Below are 23,171 nucleotides of genomic sequence, written 5' to 3' on the forward strand. Positions count from 1 at the left end.
GGGGGCGGGGGCGGAGCCTGCGTCGCCTGGCTCCGAGCGCCGCGGCGGCTGAGGACGCTCGCTTGAAGCGCCCGGCTTTCCCGCGCTGCGCCGCCTCCTGCTGCGCGCCGCTTCCTCTTCCTCAGACGGTCTTCGGCCCGCCGCTGGCTCCGTTATGGCGACCCTGAGCCCCAGTGTCGTGGTGAGCAGCTTGGCCCGCGGCAGCGGCGGCGGCAGCCAGTCCCTGAGGCGCGGGCCCGCAGTGCGGGGGGCGGCGCGGGGCGGGGGCAACCGCAGCGTCCCGGGGTCGGCTTTACCCCCTCGCCCCGGGGCGGCCAGGGGGGTGGACTTGCGAGGGATGGGGTGGGTGTGGCCCCAGAGAGCCCCGGGAAAGAGGGCTGCGTGTGGGGAGAGAGGGTGGCAATGGCGTTTTGGTTGACATGTGCCGCCTGCCAGCGTGCTGGGGGGAGGGGCCGCGGGCCGGTTCGGGAAGGATCCGCGGGGAGGGTGGCGACTTCCCCGTGGAGGCCGTGCTCTGTCCGTGCGCGGTGGCGGTGGCGCCGCCGTGGAGGCCCTGGCACGGAGGCCGTGCGGGCGAGGGCGGCTTCCTCTGGCCCCGCAGACGTGAGGAGGCGTCTGCGTGGGAACGCGCATCGCCTCGCTGAACCCTCGCGGCGGCCTCGGGGGCCGGAGCCGTGCCCACCTTTTTAGACCCCACGAAAATAGTGAAACGCTTTTAGGTCATTGGCCCACGGCTCGCCAGGCCTCAAATTCAGATGCGCTGGAGTCTGGACCCGGGGCTCTTTGCTGCTGCAAGGGACAAAAACATGCGAATATGGTCCTTATCCTCAAGGGCATTGGTACCGTAATCAGCCTTTCCTATTCTGTCTCTAACCACATTGGTTCCTTTTCTCGTTTCTCGAACAAGCCGAGCTGACCCCCTCTCCCCTACTTTTTGATCGTGCTTGCTGAAATAGCCAACCCCCCTCCCGACGGTTAGATGCCTTAGCCTGCGTTGTTATTATTACTGTTGTTGTTTTAGCAGTTACCTGATTACTTGTTGATTCTCTCTCCCACTAAAAGAAACTTGGTGAGGGCAGGAATCACCACTGTAACTCCAGTGCGTGGCATGTAAGAAATTCTCAATAATGGTTTGTTGGATGAACCACTTGAGCCCTTAAAAGGGAAGGATTCTATGTCATATTAGACTTTGTGACTTAAGGTAAAGAGCAGGAGTCTAGCCTGGAATCCTACTTGTTTGGGCTATTTACTAGCTGTGTGGCTTTGGGTTACTTACTTCACCTTTCTGGGCTTTAGTGTCCTTATGTATAAGTGAAGTGCTACCTACCTCTTGGTGTTATTGAAAGGGATTATAAGATGGCCAATGTGAATAAACAACTTTTGCGTGGTCCCTGACTGGGAATAGGAATAATAGCTATCATTGTGTTTATCTACGTAGTCCTATTTACTCCTCAAAACAGCCCTGTAACAGTACTATGATTATTACTGTTTTGCTAAGGAAGAATCTTTGAAGCCTCAGAGAAGTTAAGTGACTTAACCTGTTAACATGCCCATGCCACACAGTTATTAAGAGGGAGCTCAGACTCAAGAGCCAATAGACTTAGGGCTGGCCCGGTGGCGCAGTGGTTAAGTGCGCACGTTCCGCTTCGCCGGCCTGGGGTTCGCTGCTTCGGATCCCGGGTGCAGACATGGCACCGCTTGGCACACCATGCTGTGGTGGCATCCCACCTATAAAGTAGAGGAAGATGGGCACGGATGTTAGCTCAGGGCCAGGCTTCCTCAGCAAAAAGAGGAGGTTTGGCAGCAGTTAGCTCAGGGATAATCTTCCTCGAAGAAAAAAGAAAAAAAGAGCCCATACACTTAAATGTTATGCTAATAGTAGGTACTCAAAAAATGGTGGGGGATGTTGTTTTTAATCAGTTGCTGAAGAAGTTAGATGCTTTTAGCTTTGGGGTATGATGCCTGCCCCAGCATACAGTGAATTATTATTGCTAGAACTGGCTGTTAGTTTTGCTTGAACATCAAGATATTCATTGTAATTTTGGTTTGCAAATTTCTGTTCCTTTTTTTTATTTCCTTCCTATAAATTGTCTGCATCTTAGAGATAACAGACATTTAAATAGTGCTTACTATGTGCTGGTTACTATTCTAAGCCCTTTTCATACTTTAACTAGTTTGATATTTATTTAAAAATGTATGTGGCTCAGAGAGGTTAAGTAACTTGCCCAAGGTCACCCAGCAGTGCTAGGATTTGAATCTAAGTTATCTGGCCCCAGAGTCTGCTCTTAACCTCTCCACTTTTAAGTTAGTAGTGACAATGGTAGATATTTATTTAGTACTTACTGTGTCTTCGGCATCGAGCCAAATATTTTGCAGACATTATATAATGTAAACATCCTGAAGTTACATAATAGGTACCCCATGAGATAGGTAAACACTGGTATGACCTTGGAGGCACAGATTGGTGAAGTAACTTGCCCAACATCACTCAGAGGAAATTGGCCTGCAGATCTGCCTGATAGAACCCATGCTGCTTGTAACTGTCATTAAACTGCCAGGGTAAACTTGGACACACTTGGACTAAGAACAAGCTTCTAGATTTTTGCAAATTAATGTGAAACATCAAATATGCATTATATGGATATAATATCTTCTAAATTTCAGGATGGTGGTGCTAGAAATGTCATCTTGTACTAACTGAGCTTAAATCTTACCCTGCCAATAATTTTCACAGAATTGATAAACTAGTGCATTTTCTTTGTCCACAACTCTATCATTGTTATCAACAGAGTCTAGACCGACATCAGTCAGTGTAGACCAAAGTTATTCTTCGTAACCACCAAGAAATGGAGTAGTTCAGTTTGGGGGTTTCATTCTGCGAGTTGAGTAATGTGACACGCATACTGTAGATCCACCTTAATTCTTTTCTGTCTGTTGTTTCTGTCTGCGTATTGCAGAAAGTCGGTAGGCAGGCAGTGGGGGAAAAAACCCAAAAGAGCCAACCAGATCAGCAGAGAAAGAGGGTCTTGGAGTTTTCTCTAGTTCATTAGGCAGTAACTGAGCCGTGTCGTTTTTTAACTGGGCCCCCTGTGTGAAGAGATGCTAACGATGCACTAGTATACTCTTCTTCCTTTCATAATTATATATTGTGTGGATTCAGTAAGATTTAAATGCTATAAAAGTGTCAACCACCATCATTTATATCAACATGGAGACTCGATTGTTATTTTCCTGCCAGCGGCTGCCAAAGTACTAACATTTAGAATAATTTGCCACTAATAAGAATTCAAACACACACTTCAAATTGCTATGGGACTACTATCTTCAACGCTGTGTTTCTGATAATTGATAGGTATGTATTTTTTTGTCCAGAACGGATGTGTTTATCATCCCACTGTGCACACTAATAAAAGAAAAGATCATAGTGTTGGGTAAATTCATGTCCTTGCATATATAGTAGTTATGGGCCCACTTACCTAGGAGCAGCTAATAATTTATCCCTGGGTTGAATAGTCAAGAATGCTGGTTTTAATTCTTGTCACCTTTAGATTCTTGTAAACCTTTTAATTCTTTAGCCCCTAGAAGGGAGGGCAGGCAAGTTATATGTGTAATTTATTTGTAAGACTGATAGAGGTTGAAAGATAAACATACTAGTAGCCTAAATTATTTTCACATTTAGGAATATGTGCATGAGTAATTCATAATTTTGGTTTTATGATGCCCTGAGTTATCACAAATTATCCCAAGGGGATGGCATAGTATCTGCTTTGGTGCTTTTTGAAAATTTTAAGATATCTGAATATAAAAGGTAAAAAATATGCCACCTAACAATTTCTGTCCATTCTAGAAGCTTGCAATTGTTGTTGGTTACTAGGAATAAAATAAAATATAATTTATCTATTAGTGTATGTCTTCACAAAGCTTGCATTTTTTTTTTTAAAGATTTTATTTTTTCCTTTTTCTCCCCAAAGCCCCCCGGTACATAGTTGTGTTTTCTTCGTTGTGGGTTCCTCTAGTTGTGGCATGTGGGACGCTGCCTCAGCGTGGTCTGATGAGCAGTGCCATGTCCGCGCCCAGGATTCGAACCGACGAAACACTGGGCCGCCTGCAGCGGAGCGCGCGAACTTAACCACTCGGCCACGGGGCCAGCCCCCACAAAGCTTGCATTTTAAGACTCGCTTCCTCACTTCTTTTTAGTCTTGTTTGGACCCATGAACGTGGTTGTTTTTTGACCACAAAGAGACTTAAGCAGTTCTAGTCATAGATGGTGAATAATTTCCTTGTTTGCTGTAATTTTAGATAATATATCTTTGTAATTAGAAATTTTGTGTAAACCACAAAAATTTTAATATATGAAAACCATTATTATATATGTGACACACATAATTATTAAGAATTTGAGATCCTAGTTTTACTGGAAAGTAAAATTTTGGTAATTTATGATAGCAAAAGTATTTACTGATTCTAGACAAAAGGCAGGTATTAATGTTACATTTTTCAATAATCTTTCATATTAATAAAAGTACCTGTGTAGATTTTATTATTAACAAGTATGTTACAGGTAGGTTAGAATTTGAGAGCTGTGTTCTAAAGCTCTGAGGAGATGCAGTCAGATTTCTGAACTGTGTGGGTAAATGGTAAGTAACTCAGAGCTAGTAATGATCTATCCTTTGATTTCCATTTCAGCCAGAAATGGCCATAGTGGGAAAGGTCGATCTGGAGACAAACTATATTTTGATTTATTTACCACTTCTGGCCCTTCCAGAGCTCCTCTCAAATATTTTGAGGTTGGGCCCTCCCCAAAGCCATCCAGGACCTTCTTTGTGATCTTCTCCAACCATTAAATGTTAAGTTTTTGTTATGGGCTGAATGTTTGTTGCTCTCCTCCTACCCCCATTCATATGTTGAAGCCCTAACCCCCTAGTGTGGTGGTATTTGGAGATGGGGCCTCTGGGAGGTTATTAGGATTAGATAAGGTCGTGAGGTTGGGGCCCTGATCTTTTAAGAAGAAGACACCAGAGAGCTCCCTCCCCGCTCCAACCCCCACCACGCGCATAGATAGCTAGGAGAAAGTGGCTGCCTACAAGCCAAGAGAAGCAGCCTCAGAATGATATCTACCTTACCGGCACCTTGATTTTGGACTTGCCAGTCTTAGAACTGTGAGAAATAAATTACTGTTGTTTAAGCCACCCAGTCTATGGTATTTTGTTATGGCAGCCTGAGCTGACTAATACAGTCCTTTTAGAAGGTGTTGGTAATAACCACATGCTTAGACGTGTGACACCAAGTCACAAATAATAAAACATGTGATTTACATTCGTACAGAAAGTTGGGCACTGCTATCGCCTGGTTGATTTAGAAAGCTGTGCTACTGCAGTGTCAGAGACATGCCAATCTGGACACTTCACTCAGTTTTCGACCTAGGCAACACAATATAATGACTACTTTAAGCTTGGTATTTCTCTAGGAGGGCGTCATTGGTGCTGGGTGACCTTGGGTTCCAGGTTTATCTTTAGTGTGTATATAAGTCTTGGTAATCACAAGTTTTGGGCTTGTCAAATTAGGTTCAGGTACAAATTACAGGCTTTATTGTGCTGTGTAGTTAGTTGTATATATGTATGTCTTTTTCGCTAGATTATAAGCTCTTTGAGAGCTCTAAATTTATAATCATCTTTGTATCTCCCTGCAAAATCTGTTGTACAGGGCCTTAATCAAGGCGGATGCTGAATGCGTTTTTATGTAATTGAATATATTCAGTACTTTTCTATCAAAGCAGTCGCTGAATTGCTGACTAAGCCATATCAGGTGGGATTAATTAATACCAGATATTAACCAATATCAGATGGGGCAAATAAAGGATAATAAGATTAAAGACCACCAAGTATATTTCTGTCAGCTCTTGTAGAGATTGAGGTTACTGGGCCTGTTTAATATGAAGCTTTGGTGTTTGGGATGATTAAAAACAAGTTCCTGTTTATAGAATTATGTCTTATTTTATGTTATTTCTTATCAGTGATCCAGGCACAAGTGAGGCTACTGAATGAGAGTTTGCCCTCTTAAACTCCTGTAATACTTTACCTGGATCTTTTTCATAGCAGTTTAACACAGTGTCTTATGGTTATTCATGTACATGTCGTGTGTTCTACACTGTAAGCTCCTTGAGGATAGCTGTGTCACATTTCTCTAATCCTCTCTAGTATGTGCAACATAGTAGATACTCAAGTGTTAGTAATAAGAATACAGGTTCTGAATGAGGTCCTCACCATTTTCAAATTAGTATTCTAATATTTGATCATTAAATATGAGTTTAAAAGACTTCGAGTTTTCATTAAATGTAAAATTAGGAAAAGTTGATGTTGATGTCTTGTCATCATTTAAATAAATTACTTCTTATTTAACTTTATATTGTGGAAACATCCACAAGTAGGTATAATAGTATAATGAACTCTCATGTACTCATTGCCCAGTTCTGACAACTATCTATCCATGGCCAATCATATTTCTTAAACTAGGACCCCCCCATAAATATATCCCATTTATTTATAGTGAGTTATAACAAAGTTGAGAATTCATGCCTAGAGTACCTCAAGCAATGAAAGTTTTATGAGTTCTTGTTTTTGCCTTTTGGGAAGAGTTATATTAACATGTTTGTTATTCTTGAAATAAATCAACCCTTTGACATTAAATGTGACATATAAATCTAAGAGTATTGATTGAAAATAAAATTTTTTGAATTGGAAATTAATTTGTTGTGTTGACAGAGATAGAATTCCTATTTTGGGGTACATTCCTGCTTGTCTGTCTGTATTAGACTCCATGTCTGGGATGAACTCCGGGCAGAATTCATATTAGCTTTGATTGAGACGAACAAGACTCTTGAAGATCTTAGGCTGCGTGCAAAACCTGTAGGCCAGAATTGAGTCTTTTTCACAGAAGCAGTAGCCTTCACAAGTATTGCGTATTTCAAAGAGTTCCAGGTGGGTCCTGGTTTATGCTTGTGGCAGAAGCAGTGAGTAAGTGGGAGGAAGGGTGAGTAAGCTTTGGGGAAGCCATTTTGGTGCTCTGGGTCTTAATTTTAAAGCATTATGAAATGGTGCATTTTCGTTCTTGTCAAGTCATAGCAGATATGTTCTGATGAGCCTGACATGAAGGTTTCCCCTCTTATCTTACAGGATCTAGCAAGTCTATCTTCTTATCCCAAAACTTGAACTAAATTTCAGTTTATAAAATTTATAAAAGTAATACCTGCTTATTATAAAGTACTCTTGAAATGCTCCCGTAGGTCACACAAATGTTCCATTTCCCTTTTTTTTGTAGTAAACGTGTTCTGAAGTGAGCATGATGTAAATGTTGAGGAGATACATTAGCACTTCATCTTAGAGGATCTAGCATAATCTTTTTTCCCAAAAATAAAATTTTTTCCTCTCTATGAAAGCAGTACGTATTTGCTTAAAAACAAATCAATATTGACTTCTGACTGCCCTCAGACCGGCTGCAGGGAGTGCCTGTACACTGCATGCGACTGAACCCCCGTGCCTGTGGGCGTGTCCTCGTCCACCCACTTAATTGCCGCCAGCCTCCTGGCCATGTGCACAGATACTACCAGAATGACGTGGCAATACTTAAAATTCCACCAAAATCTAGAGAGCTCAAAACAGAGCTTTTGAGACTGAGAGACATTATGAACCTCAAATTTCTCAGAATATAATTATGAATTCTGTGAATAATATTATAAATTCCAAATGGGTGTTTTTTAAATGTGCTGAAAGCCAAGCTACTTGTCTTTAAGTACCTAATACAGTGCTGACTGAAAGAGGAGGTGCTCAGTAGATATTAACCGATACATTGAGATTGAAGTGTGGTTTGACCAATATTCTTGAAAACTGCCAAAGCTCCTATCATCAGCTTCTTGAATGTGATTTGGAGGGTATTTAGTCTTGAGTATCATATGAGATATTGTAATTCTGGTTTATTTTTTTGAATAAGATTTAAATATAATGGTGAATGGGAATTGTGAATCAACTATAATTTTAAAAAGTGAAATTGACAATAAAAAAACGTCAGTATTAAGCATGGAAAGTAGCAAGTCCCCACTTCTTGTAGTTGACCATTGTTTTATATGTATATTTCTCCACATCCACCCATCCTTCCTCCTTTCCCTCCTTCCTTCCTTTCTTCCTTTCCTCTGTCCCTCCTTCCTTTTCTTCCTTTCTTTGTATTACAGTTTTTATTGGTAGATTTTGTTTTAACATATCTTTTTAAATGTCCCCATACTTTTTATATGTATGTATAAAAACACATACTACCAAAAGTAATTTATAAGAAAGACTATTGAATTTGTTAAAAAGCAATATATACTCACTGAAGAAAATTTGGAATATGGTATAAAGAACTCAATAAAAATCACTGTAACTCCCGGGGCTGGCCCCGTGGTCGAGTGGTTAAGTTCACGCACTCCGCTGCAGGCGGCCCAGTGTTTCGTCGGTTCGAATCCTGGGTGCGGACATGGCACTGTTCCTCAAACCACGCTGAGGCAGCATCCCACATACCACAACTAGAAGGACCCACAAGGAAGAATATACAACTATGTAGTGGGGCCTTTGGGGAGAAAAAGGAAAAAATAAAATCTTTAAAAAAAAAATCACTATAACTCCCCTCCCCAAGATAATAGTTTTTATGGTTTTGTTATATTTTTTCTTTGTGTATAGATACATATATAATATTTATAAAACTGTAATCATAGTACATTTTACCACCACAGGTACCATCAGGTATCATCAGTGTTACTAAATATTTTGTGTGCCAGGGACTGGGCATACTAAGACAATATGTAGTCATACTCAAACAATCTGGGTTTTTCTACTGTGAAGGTACCTCATGACTTGATTATAACAATCTCAGACTTCTAGGAGTTTGAGTATTTAAGAAATCACTTAGCTTTTTTTGGAGTTTTTTTTCCCTTGCTGTGAGATGAGAGAGGCTATTTGGATTTGGGGTGGGAAAGAGCAGTTTTTCTTGTTCAGTGTGATACTTTAACTTATTAGACTACAGTGTATTAAAAATGTTTTTTTACTAAGTTTTCAAATGTACTCAAAAATGGAGAGAATAGTACAATGGATCCCCATATATTCGTCACTCGTGTTTAAAATATTATCAAGATTTTGACACATTTGTCTTAGCTCTAAAGCTTTTCTTCTGCTCTTAGCTGAGCTAAAGGAAATTTCACATCATTTTATTTCTACAATCTTAACTGTTCATCTCTAAGTCATATGGTTGCTTTTTTATATAACTGTAGTGCATTATTATACCTATCAAAGTTACAGAAAGTTCTTGATATCACATACCTAAATTTCTCTGATAAGCTAAGCTTTTTTAACATCTAAATCCAATCAAGTGTTTGTATCCTGTAATGCTCTCACTGAAACAGCTGTATTTCTTTTTCAGATTAGTGACGATGAACCAGGTTATGACCTAGATTTATTTTGTATACCTAATCATTATGCTGAGGATTTGGAAAAGGTGTTTATTCCTCATGGAGTAATTATGGACAGGTTAGTGAGATCTTAAATTGAAGTTTTTGTTTTTTTCTTATATTGAAGTGTCAGCAACTGTTTTAAGTAGTTGATATTTGAACATAAACTAGGTCAGCTTGTCAGATAATAGATGCTTTCTGTTTTAAAAGGCCTCTTTACAAAAAAGGAGGGAAGGCTTACTGGTTACCCAGTGTAAGGCATGGTATACTAGAAATCTGTAAGGAGTAGAATAAAGTAAACCTTGAAGGGAGAGAGGAAGAATGAATCCAGTCACCAAGTCTTTGATTTCTCAACCCTGAACAGGTAATGGGCTAGGGCTGAATCACATGATGACGAGGTCACATTTTGAGTGTTATGCATGTCTAGCTTGAAAATTTCCCCTTAAGTGAATTTCAGTGAAAAACCTTACTTAGTATTTAAATACTTGCATTGTGTGTCTGACTATTTTGTTTTTGAATTTAAAATTGTAATATCAGTACGTGTGTGTTGTAAAATATTCTAACGAGAGGCTGTAAATGAGAAGAGTAAAGTTCTCTCAGCCGCCTGTGCACATTTCCTCCCTTAACACTGGCTGTGCACATATACTGTATTCAAATATACATACATATTTTAACACATGGGTATGTACTATCATATAGGTCTAAAATTTATTGGACTTTTTTTTTCTGTTAATACATCCAGAGCTATCCCATATATTTTAAAAGTTGCACAGTATTCCACTTTCTGGCTGTATTATAATTGATTTAACCAGTCCCCTATTGATGGAGACACAGGATTTCTCTATTATTTTGCCTTTACAGACCATACTAGAAGGGAGTATCCTTTTATACACATTTGAGCACTTGCTCAACTTTATCCATGTGGAAATTCTGGGTCAAGGAGAAGGTGTTTATTGAATGTTTTGATACTGTAAAATTATCCTCCAAAAAGTTATATTAATTTATATTCCTAATGGTGTATGAGAGTGTTCTTGTCCTCACAATCTCTTCTAATAATTATATATTATCAGAGAAATTTTATTTAATCAGAATTTGCCAGCCTGATAGGTGAAAATGGTGTCTTATTTTAATTTACATTTTTAAAGTTTATGATAGATGTTATAGGTACACTGGTTTTTAAATTTTTATTTTTACTTTATGAAGCAAGGATATACTTCATGGGGGCAAAGGATGTGTTTTGTGGAAGTTTAATGCTTAAGGGATATTTGTTACAAAGTTTAAATGTATTTCTATTATATAAATTCATTTCTATTAAATTCCTGATTTTATTTCTGTAGGACTGAACGGCTTGCTCGAGATGTGATGAAGGAGATGGGAGGCCATCACATTGTAGCACTCTGTGTGCTCAAGGGGGGCTATAAATTCTTTGCTGACCTGCTGGATTATATCAAAGTGTTGAACAGAAATAGTGATAGATCCATTCCTATGACTGTAGATTTTATCAGACTGAAGAGCTACTGTGTAAGTATATTTAATACGTGTTTTTAAAAAACCATGGCAACTGTAGGTTTCCTTGTATGTTTTTGAAATTCTGCAAACTGTACTTACATGTTTATTTCACTTAGTTACAGTGAGATTTTTTAATATATTCACTAGTACTTTATATCCAAGTGAAATCCAAGTGAATATGGAGGCTGTGTACTTATTTTAAAGATTTTTGGATTTTTTTAAACCCATTGTAAGAATTGCTGTGGGGACTTGGGGGATACTTTTTTGACTATATACATGCTGGTTGCAGATAATCCTGTCTGGAGCTGGATTGGTTTGTGGGAGAGTCGTAAGTTGTTCGGAGCTAAGTCTGATTAATAAAGTGGTCAACACTTGTTTTCTACAAAGCACATATGGAGTGAGAGCATTGGCACATTGCAGAAACCGCTTTTGATTCACGGTCACTCTGCCTGTGTTGCACAATCTCAAATGCTTCAGAATAGTGACACAATAAGCAATATTGATGCTGTGGGATGAACCAAGATCAGTGTGATCTTTCACGTGAATTTCCACATGTGAATCATCCACAATTTCTTTGATCATGTAAACTTTTGATTTTTATTACTTCAAACTATTGCTTTGTTTCTGGTTACATGTTGGCATTGTAGTTCCCATGAGTTGCTGTTTTCCTTAAAATTGAGATTTCTCCCAGCTACTTCAAAGATTAGAATAAATGTCCAGTCTTTGCTGTTTCATGAATCAGTATCGTAGTGCATCTTTGTAGAAACTTGGCTTATGTTTACATTTTTGTTGAGAATAAGACCGTTTAACTACATTTAACTTTCAACCTTTATTCTCTCATTTATTTGATCCACGTCTTTGACCTCTTCCACATTTTCATCAGTCCTGTGGGTGACTGGACAAACATTTAAGTATTATCATAGACATTTTCCCAACCTGTTAAAACCCTTTGTGCTCATACATCCTCACATTACTTCATACTACTTATCAGCTCCTTCTAACTTGTTAAAGTCTTGCTTGAGTTCAAGACCTGTTTAAATGCAAAATTTTAATTTTTACTCGATAGAAGTTTATTTATTTATTTTGCTGGTTTACACTAAGATTTAATTCTTCTCAGTATAGCTGCTAGTGGTATAGTTGCCCAGCCTTTAACATATCGTTGCTTGGAGTCAAAACATGTACTTACAGTCCACAGTATGGTTTTTCTTTCTGATCTTCTTAAGCACACCCCGATACATGGATGCATAAAAATCAGTCTCATTGGGGCCGCCCCGTGGCCCAGTGGTTAAGTTCACGTGCTCTGCTTCAGCGGCCCAGGGTTTCGCCAGTTCGGATCATGGGCGTGGACATGGCACCACTCATCAGGCCATGCTGAGGTGGTGTCCCACAGGACACAACTAGAAGGACCCACAACTGAAAAATATACAACTATGTACCGGGGGTTTTGGGGAGAAAAAAGGAAAAATAAAATCTTAAAAAAAAAAATTCAGTCTTGTTACTTCATGACTTATACATCATTCCTTTGGGGGTTTGTGCAGCATGTTCTTTCCTTGAAAAAGAAACTTATAAAAAATAGAGGGTAGGGGCCGGCCCGGTGGCGCAGCAGTTAAGTTCGCACGTTCCGCTTCTCGGCGGCCCGAGGTTCGCTGGTTCGGATCCCGGGTGCGGACATGGCACTGCTTGGCGGCCATGCTGTGGTAGGCGTCCCACGTATAAACTAGAGGAAGATGGGCACGGATGTTAGCTCAGAGCCAGGCTTCCTCAGCAAAAAGAGGAGGACTGGTAGTAGTTAGCTCAGAGCTAATCTTCCTCAAAAAAAAAAAAAAAATAGAGGGTATTTTAACTTTAATATTTTCTTTTTAAAAGTATTTTATAGTTATAAGAGCAATTAGAAGCAATAGAAGCACTTTGACATTTTAATTCCATTTTCTACTTTTAGTTTTTTTCCTATTGGTTTTAGGTCTTAGAGGATTATTAAGCTGAACTCTTGAACTGATAAAAAGTGTGAAATCTTAAATATAAGCAAAGCGAATTTTTAGGTTAATTTTCACAGAGAGAAAAATAATATTCTATTTTATGTTAAATTCTGTGTAGATTTACTACTAAACAATCGAAATTAAGAAAACCATCCATATACTTTCTGTTGATTTGAAGTAACATTTCTACCCTATTTAATAATTCATCAGCTTGTCATGGAAGATATTCACATGTGCATATGAAAAACCAGGCAACTTAATTTGATAAAATTATAAGATGGAAATTTTAAATCATTTGCAGCATCAGTAATGTTGATGTTAGTATAGTTTTATATGCTGATCTTGACCAGTTTGAAATAGTGAATTAAACATTGACTGATCTGTACTAATCCTAAAGAAATGCTTCATGAACTATTAAATGTTCCTGGAATATATAAAGAAACATAACAGTGTCAATGCATCCTGCTTGTTTTTCTTCAAAACAAAAATTGTATTTTTCTGATTAAAAAAATACGTTATTTTAAAAATCATACAAGCACAGAAAATTGTAAAGGAATTAAGTCACCCTAAATTCCACTACCACTTTTATTTCTAATATTTTAAAGAATTTTCTCTCTATGTATACACACACACATGTTATAGTTTAGATAGTCTTTAATTAGAGTAGTTAGGCAGGGTTTTATTTGCTTAGTGCCTAGATAGGAAATTGCGGATTCCAAATACCATATTTGGAATACCAAATCTAAGATACCACTGATTTTAAGACTTACCACTGCTGTTTGCGCTGCTAAGAATGAAGACACTGTCAGTTATAGTTGCAAGTTGCCATCAATTGTAATATGTCTATGTCAGAGATATTAAAATATGCACGTGCATCTTAGAACAATGAAATGTAGTACTATATAGTCAATGGCCTTTTCTATCCCTAAGGCTCTGTCATATTCAGAAAAATGAAACAGTTAATAAATATGCAAATGTATTTTCTCTATTGTGAGTTTAATTTTTTTTTTTACTGAAATAGGTTAATAAAAAAAATGACGAAGCCTCAGGAGGAAAAGTTGTCAGACAAGTAAATTTTTTGTGGGAGTATTTTTGTGTGGACCTTAAGCAAAGGGAAAATTAGCCTGATTTGTGGTATGTTCAAACTAAATTGCTTACATTAAAATGAAATTGTTCTTAGGATTTGGAATCTTACAGAAAACATTTTTGAGATTATGAATTATCTCCATGTACATTTGAGAACAGTGAGGTGTAGAGGGATGAAGTGACTTGTAGATCATACAGGTCTTTGATTTGAACCCAAGCCTTTAACTTTGTGCAGAACTTAAGAGTCTTATTTGGGAAAACTTAACTGAATTGTGTCCTCTAATAATGGGCTTCCTCTTATTTCTTCATTCTCTATTAGTCAGAAGTTTTGCATGCAACCAATTAATTTTGCCAATTATGGGATTTTTCCTCAATTATGGTTAGGGTTCATAAAGCTATAACTTTCAGTCTTGATCTTGGAAGTTGCTTGATTAGGCCATCTGTTTAATATATCAAACATGCAAATTATTTTATAGTAATTTGTAAAGAGATGGCTGAGTGAACTTGTTAAAGAAAAATGCAGAAAATATTGGAGTAGTTTCTTCAAGTGTCTCTTTTCTATAAGAAGAGGTCTTTAGCTTTCAGTAACCTTTTTCTGTATGTATTTAGTCAATTGCTTTGAAGTATACTTTTTTCTCTAGAACAGTTGAAGTTAAATGTAAGTGTACCACTTTGATGTTGACACTAGATAGTCTAAAGCTTATCTTCTATTTATCTATTTTTATATACATAAAGGAAGTGAGTGATTTATGCCTTTCTCCTGCTTATTGAATTGAGACTGTAGATATGGGTGGGAGAAAGAATTTGTTCAGTTTAAATTGGCAGGCATGGGGATGTGTACTAACCGTGTGGCATAAGGAAACTGTAACAGAGCTAGGGTCAAAAGTATACTTCTTAGCTCTTTCCTGTGGATTTTCACTTTGATGTAGTCCTTGTCATGCAACTGAGCTTTTATATAAGCACCCTGCTTCTTAAAACATAAAGGTCATGTTTAAGTTTGGTCCCATGAAACTACAAATTTTGTTAAAAAAAAATTAAGGAAATTGATTAATTCACTCAGCAAACACATACTTATCTGTTGTATGCAAAGTACTATCTTAGGCCATGAAAAATAATTCTGTTGAACATGTTTATTTTATCAGATCCTAGTCCTAAACCAGACATGGAATGAGAAGCATGAATATAGGATGCATTAATTTCTGAAGGTTTGGAAACAGTGTACTTGAAAATACCAGATATTAGATGGTAGCACCTCTCTTCAATCTTTCCTCTTACTATGTTGTGCTAAATGGAATCTTTGATTTGCTTAGAGCAGTGCTCACCAGTAGTACTTTCTGCAGTGATGGAAACGTTCCATGTTTGTGCAGTCTAATACAGAGCCACTAGCCCCATGTGGCTGTTGAGCACTTGGAATATGTCTTATGTAACAGAGGAGCTGAATCCTTAATTTTATTTAATTTTAAGTAATTGCCACATGTGCTTAGTGGCTACTGTATTGGTAGTGCAGGATTGGATCATCTATAAGGGCCCTACTTTATCAGCATCATTTCTTTTTTAACTGATAATTGCTTTTTTTTTTAAAAGCAACATGTTCTTTTAAAAGAACCCGTACAATACAGGTAAATAAATTAACTTAGTACCTGGATGCATATCCTTCCAGACTTATTTTTTTCCTGTGTATATTTTTAGAAAATTGGATATCATCCATTTTTCATCTGAGGTGCACTCTGCCTTTAAAAGTATGTGGTTTTCATATTCTCACTTTTGTTGATATTTGATCACGGTACAGGAAAACAGTTAAAGGACAGAGGATGGTTGAGATTATGATATGATGAGGAAACATTATTGAATATGGTGGTCTTGGGCCTAGCTGGATGTAGAGGGAATGACTGTTTCACAATAACTCCCTTCTAGGGTCCTGAAAGAATGTTGTGAAGTTCACTGCAAAAAAGCAAGCTGTGGGGGCCAGCCCGGTGGCATAGCGGTTAAGTTCCCACGTTCTGCTTCTTGGCGGCCCAGGGTTTGGATCCCCGGTGCGGACATGGCACCGCTTGGCAAAAGCCATGCTGTGGTAGGCCTCCCACATATAAAGTAGAGGATGATGGGCATGAACGTTAGCTCAGGGCCGGTCTTCCTCAGGAAAAAGAGGAGGATTTGCAGTAGTTAGCTCAGGGCTAATCTTCCTCAAAAAAAAAAAATAATAATAAAAGCAAGTTATGTAGTGCTAAGCCACTAAATGCTAACCCAGCTTGGTGATTGGCCTCTCTGCATCCTCTTCTTGTGGCTTCAACCTCTTTGTTCCAAGCAGTTCTTTTGCAGCCCATTCATTACATATTTTCAGACATCTTTTTCTTCTCTTTTCCTATACCAAGCTTCAGTTCTTGTTTCTACCTAGAGGCTTTCAAAATTCCTAGGGATAGACAAATAGTAATAAAGTTTCTTCATATTTCCCTTCTCATTTTTTCACCTAGACTCAAGAAGGGTAGACATAATGGAAACACAGATGCTAAGGGTATGTATTTGTAGACTCAAAGAGCTTCTCTGGGAATTTTATGTAGTTGACAGTGACACCTTGAGTTAAGGGCACATTAGGCTCTCTTGCTTGGAGGAATGAGGAGATGGGATGGTAGAGAAGAGGGAAGAGCAACTCTCGGGGGCTCCCCCCTCTCCTGTGCCAGTCCCATCATCTCTTTGAAGATGAGGTATATAAGAGTCAGTCAGTAATGTAATGAAGTGGGGATACAGTGGGAAGCTTGTTCGAGAGAGGGAGAGTGGGAGGGAAATTCCCCTGGTGGGCTAAATGATCCATGGATGCCGTTTGTATGCACTTTGGGCACTTATACCTGTATTCTAGCACAGTGGACTGTAACGTTTTCTTCAGTGACTCTTCTTTTTTAGCCTCTATTTAAAAGGTGGCTTTTTCCATGAAAAAAGCCTCAGAAGAGATTTAAGCTAAAAACCTTGGAGTGAACAGGAATATGGGGATTGGGATGCTAGTGGAGCAGCAGTGTCTTGTGTGCTTGGAGTTCTCTTGTCTCTTACCCTATCACCATAGCCTTTGGATCACTGGGGTTTTTCCATGACTCCATATTTTGCAGTTAGATCTTTACTCCCTTTGTGAAAAAGGGTCAGTTGGAGTTGGACTGTAATACCAAATATCTACAGAAGATGGCACTGTTTAACTTTATTTACAGCGTGAATCATTTAATATGATTCACTCTCATTGAAAGCTTCAGGTTTTCTACAGTTTTTTGGCTATTAATCAATTCTCTGTATTTGAAACTTTTTTTAAGTTAGTTAGAAGGGTGTCTGTAATTGCCTTAAGATGAGACTATGCAAGAGATTTTTTGATAGCAGAGTTCATATTTGTATTTAGTTTGTAACACTGAATAGTATTGGCCCATTTGTGTTTTTCAAAAATAATACTCCATAAAAAATGGAAATGTGTTTAGAAGCATATGACAAAAATACAAGTATATAAAAGTAAAATGTGTGGTGTTTTTTTTGTTTTTTTTTTTTTTTTTTTTGCTGAGGAAGATTTGCCCTGAGCTAATATCTGTTGCCAATCTTAATCTTTTTGTATGTGAGTCGCCGCAGCACGGCCACTGACGAGTGGTGTCAGTCTGTGCCCAGGAACTGAATCCAGGCCACTGAAGCAGGGCACACCAAACGTAACCACTAGGCCTCTGGGGCTGGCCTATTGTAAACTTTTTAAAAATGCTGAACAAAAGTAGTTTCATAGGTGACACATTGCTTTACTACTTGGTGTTTTTAATTACCATTATTCCTGTCAGTGTGTATAGATTATCAGATTCTTTTTCAAAGATTGGCACCTGGACTAACAACTGTTGCCAATCTTTTTTTTTTTTCCTGCTTTATCTCCCCAAACCCTGCCTGTACACAGTTGTATATCTTACTTGCACATCCTTCTAGTTGTGGGATGTGGGATGCTGCCTCAACGTGGCCTGACGAGCGGTGCCATGTCCGCACCCAGGATCCGAACCCTGGGCCGCTGCAGCGGAGCACGCGAACTTAACCACTCGGCCACGGAGCTGGCCCCATTTTTTTTTTTTTAAAGATTTTGTTTTTCCTTTTTCTCCCCAAAGCCCCCCAGTACATAGTTGTGTATTTTTAGTTGTGGGTCCTTCTAGTTGTGTCATGTGGAATGCCACCTCAGCATGGCCTGATGAGCAGTGCCATGCCCATGCCCAGGATTCAAACCGGCGAAACCCTGGGCTGCCAAAGTGGAGCACGCCAACTCAACCGCTCGGCCACGGGGCCGGCCCCAGATTCTTTTTAATAGCTGCATGGTATTACATTGTGTGGATGAACTTAGTTTAAATAGTTCCTGTTAATAGAAATGTTTGTTGTCTCCAATTTTTATTTCTTATAAACATTGATACAGTGAACATCCTTGTATGTACCTTTGCATACTTGTGTGTGTTTTTGTAGCATCGATTCCTGGAAGTGGGATTGTTGGGACAAATAGCATGCATGTTTACAATTTTAGTGGATATCGGTATGTTGTTTTCAAAAGAGGTTGTACCAATTTATACTCTCACCAACAGCAAGAGTGCTCGTTTCCCCTAACTTTTGCCAACATATATCATCAGGCTTAAGTTTTGCCGGTGTGAATGGGTGAACAGTAGAATCACATTGTTTTAGTATTTGTTTCTCAGGTAGATATTTTATATGTTACGGACTTTTCTTCTGTGAATTGCCTCTTTTGTGTTTGTTGTCCATTTTCCTATTGGGTTCTTACTGTTAGAGCCCAATGTATAATAAGAATATTTGTTACAGATCTTTTCTTTCATTTAAGTTCATGTCATGCCTAGATTTTTACCCTTTCTAAGAATGTGATAATATTCTATGTTTTCTTCCAGTCTGCTTATAGCTTTATTTTTTACATTTAGATGTTAATCCATCTGGAATTTATTTTTGTGTATGCTGTGAGGTAGGGATCATACTTTATTTTTTCCCAAATGGATAACTAGTTGATCAAACACCATTTATTGAATAATTCATCTTTTCCTTACTGACTTGAAATGCCATTTTTATCATATACTAAATCCTCATGTATTTCTGGGTCTGTTTCTGGGCTCGATTTTGTTCTGTGATCTCCTTGTCTGTTACTGTGCTGGCACAGCACTGTTGTAATTGCTGTAGCTTTGGTATGGTTTGCTCTCAGTTAGGGCAAGTCTAAGCTCTTTTGTTCACCTGTTCTTTCTCTCCAGTTTTCTGTCTTGAATCCAGCACAGCCCAATTATGATCATTATCACCTCCAACTACAGTGAGTGTGGAGCATTCCCCTTTGAAACTCCTATAAGGTTTCTCCTGGATTCTGTGATAGCAGAAAACTGGGAGCCTAAGAGGTGTACCTTAAAGGGCTACTGATCAGACCTGGTTTCCTGGACTGTGCTGAAGATGGCTGGGGCCTGGGCTAGACTTCTGAGGGAAATATCTTTGGTGTTGAGTGTGATATAGACCAGACCTTACAACTTGCTTGAATCATGAGAATGGTCCGGGGCCAGACCCAGACACCTGTCATGCAAATAACTTCTTACATGGTTCATAAATTGCCATGACTGAGGATGAGTGGCTGCTGTTATACTGCCTACTGGAAAATGGGTATACCCTATTTTTAGGACTCTTAAAAGCATCAAATCAGTAATGGCCAATTAGGACTTTTTAATTTTTACTAATCTCTAGTTGAAAATTACCTAGTCATTCATTTCTAGAAACCTCATTCTTATAATTTATATCATTTAGAATATCATAATGCTATGACATTAGATAGCTAACTTCTTAAATCTTCTAGTTCCTATTTGAAAGTTTGAATGTGTGTGTGTACACACAAGGATATACATACATATTTATATCTTTTTTTTTACTAGAATGACCAGTCAACAGGGGACATAAAAGTGATTGGTGGAGATGACCTCTCAACTTTAACTGGAAAGGTATGTATCTTGAAAGGAAAGAAAAGAGCACTTCATACCAAGAGTCAATTAGTAACCCTGTGCTTTCAATCAGTCACTAGGAGGCAGTTTACATAGTTATTTATGCACTTGAACAAGGGTTATTTAACCCTTGGAAGCAATCTAGGTTAGGTATCTTTCCCCAGGTCGTATAGCAAAGAGGCAGCAGAATCTAGCATTAAACTTAAAGCCCATGTTGTGAAGTACTGCTGTCTGCCTCTGTGAGGATCTAATTTGGGATCCCTCAAAAATATATATATATGGGGGAAAAGACAATCTTTTTTTGTTTTGTTTTGGTGGGGAATATTGTCCCTGAGCTAACATCTGTGCCAGTCTCCCTCTATTTTTTATATGTGGGACGCTGCCACAGCATGGCTTGATGAGCAGTGTGCAGGTATACACCCAGGATCGAACCTGTGAACCCCAGGCTGCCAAAGTGGAGTGTGCAAACTTAACCGCTATGCCACCAGGCTGGCCTCAAGACAGTCTCCTTTTTAAAAATAGACTCACTTGTAGTTTCTTATAAGATAAAGAAACAGTATAACGTAGGGCCTGAAAGTGGGTTCTAGAGCCAGACAGCTTTGATTCAAATCCTAGCTCAGTACTTCCTAACTATGTGCCCTTGGGCAGATTATTTAACCTCTCTGTCTCCCATATGTAAAGTGGGATGATAATGGCAGCCACCTCATAAAATTAAAAGGATTAAGTGAAATAATGCATATAGAGCTCTTATAAGTTTCTGGTAGTTAGAACACTCAATAAATTCAAACATACTATTATTTTAAGAAAGCTCAAAAAGAGTTTTTTAAATACACCAAAATCCTTTCAGTATAGACAGTTGGCTAAAATAATAGAATATTAAGATATTCGAATATTATTCTAATACATTGAAATGATTTTTGAATAACTAATGATAAATGATGGAATGCTACCTTTTTTTTCAGCTGCTAGTTATTTTTTTACTTATAGATACTGTGCTAAATATAAAGGCATAATCTCATAAAACTTTCACAACTATCCCATAGGGGGGTGGTATTATTCCCATTTTACAGATCGGGAAGCTAAGACACAACAAGGTTGAAGGACTTGTCCAAAGTCACTCTGCTGATAAGAGCTTGAATTTGAATGCAGGTTTGTCTGGCTCCAAAGCTCTTTTCTTCTTCTTCTTCTTCTTTTTTTTTTGTTTTTTTAGATTTTATTTTTTTTTTCCTTTTTCTCCCAAAGCCCCCCAGTACATAGTTGTATATTCTTTGTTGTGGGTCCTTCTAGTTGTGGCATGTGGGACGCCCCTCAGCGTGGCTTGATGAGTAGTGCCATGTCCGCGCCCAGGATTCGAACCAACGAAACACTGGGCCGCCTGCAGCGGAGCGCGCGAACTTAACCACTTGGCCATGGAGCCAGCCCCTCTTTTCTTCTTGTGACTTTTAGATTTTAATGTTTACAGCTTACTTGACTGAGTATCTATAAGGAAACTTTTACATAGAACACTTGCATCAAATTCTGTGGTCCCATATCAGGTCATGCCAGACTAATCTTCTCCTCCACAACATCTTTTGAAACTTTGAAGGAGAATTTATAATCTGTTGACTCTTTCTCCTTCCTGTCCATCCTATACATCACTGCCAGACCTGTTCTCCTTGCCTTTCAGCACATTTTGCCCATATTTAGAAGTCATTCAAAGTCCTTACTCCTATAATCAGTTTTTCCTGCTGGGAGGGGCCTAGCCTTCAAAGCCTTCCTTGATTCCATTTGACCTTGCCTTTCCCACCTAATGGCTCTGCCCCACTATGTAGCTCTGTGATCTTAACAGGTCTCTGTTTCTAAAATAACTCTTTTCATGATAGTCACAGTAAAGTACATTGAGTATGGGAAAAAAATCAAGACACATAAGTTAGGTAAAGTTATTTCTTGGTGGTGAGATTATGGGCTACTTAGACATTCTATTTCAGTTTATCTTTTTGGGGCACTGTATGTATACACATACGTATGTATATAAATGTTTTTCCTCTTTTTTCCAGTTATTGGTTGAAAATATGGGCTTTGGACCCTGAAAACACCTCTTCAAATCTCTGTTCTACCACTTGGCTATTTTTATGACTTTAAGCAATTCATTTAACGCCTCTGAGCCTCATTTTTTTATTTATTAAGTAAAGATGTAGCTATTTGACATAAAATATGCTTTCAATAATGATAGCAATTCTCATTCTTTTATTTTTTAAACAGTATTGAGATCATGCTCTAGATAGTACAATTTTGTATTGGATAAGTATTTAATCTCTCTGAACTTTGATTTGTATAAACTGTCTCATACCACTAAAAGTCTGTGGTTATGACTTAAGGTTGTTCAGCTACTTAGTATTAAAGCCAAGACTAGAATCCAGTTTCTCTGTCTCATAATTCAGTGCTATTTTCAGACTATAACTCCATCCCACGATGCAAAGCACTGCAGCATTGAGCCACAGTTACTGACGGGAAAATGATGTCCTTCAGATGTGCTAGCTAAGGTAGAGAAAATGTTGGGAAAGAACCACATAGTAGGTGGTGAAATGATTACTGATCCATTAATTGATTATATTTCATTTTACTTACTAAAGATTTAGATTGCAGTGTTTTGAAAAGAGACAAATTAGTTGTGATGTGAGGAAAGGAGTAAACTACATATGACCTGTGGTAGTAATATTATGTATATTATAAAATACACGCAAAATTATAGATTAAACAAGATGAGGTTTAAAAAATTCTAACATTTATTTCTTGCAACCCAGTGGATCTTGTTTGCCTTACTTTGGTAACCACTGACTTAGAAGAATATATAGAACATTAAAATTGTGATGCTATAGGTATGTGACAGAGAAATGAGAACTAGAAATAAGTATGAATCTTTTTGTGATAACAATTAATAACCAGTATGTGAAATGCAACCTCATTCGTATAACTAGCATAAGAACAGACAGGACTCTTCTCTACCTCAGAGGTAATTGTTAGAAGGTGTTTTCTCTAAGGATTCTTCTAACTATCAAATTCTGAGAGGTAGAAATTGAGGTGAGGGTTGATGGTGGGAGGAAGCATTGGCATCTTTCTTTAGTCCAAGAATATGACCACATCCAGAAAAATGCAGATCAACTTCAGCCTAATGAGGAAAATAGGTTT

The 23,171-nt window shown here is 38.4% G+C and overlaps 1 protein-coding gene across 1 annotated transcript in view; it reads left to right on the forward strand.

The window, feature by feature from the left end:
- Nucleotides 1-23,171, forward strand: part of HPRT1 (hypoxanthine phosphoribosyltransferase 1) — a 33,632-nt gene continuing 10,461 nt past the window's right edge. Inside the window, exons 1-4 of the mRNA XM_014829407.3 lie at nucleotides 1-181; nucleotides 9,445-9,551; nucleotides 10,810-10,993; nucleotides 19,938-20,003. Of these exons, the coding sequence (XP_014684893.2) occupies nucleotides 155-181; nucleotides 9,445-9,551; nucleotides 10,810-10,993; nucleotides 19,938-20,003 (384 nt within the window). The 5' untranslated portion in view covers nucleotides 1-154. The remainder of the gene's footprint in view (nucleotides 182-9,444; nucleotides 9,552-10,809; nucleotides 10,994-19,937; nucleotides 20,004-23,171) is intronic.

Source organism: Equus asinus, chromosome X (assembly GCF_041296235.1).
Source record: "Equus asinus isolate D_3611 breed Donkey chromosome X, EquAss-T2T_v2, whole genome shotgun sequence".
NCBI lineage: Eukaryota > Metazoa > Chordata > Mammalia > Perissodactyla > Equidae > Equus > Equus asinus.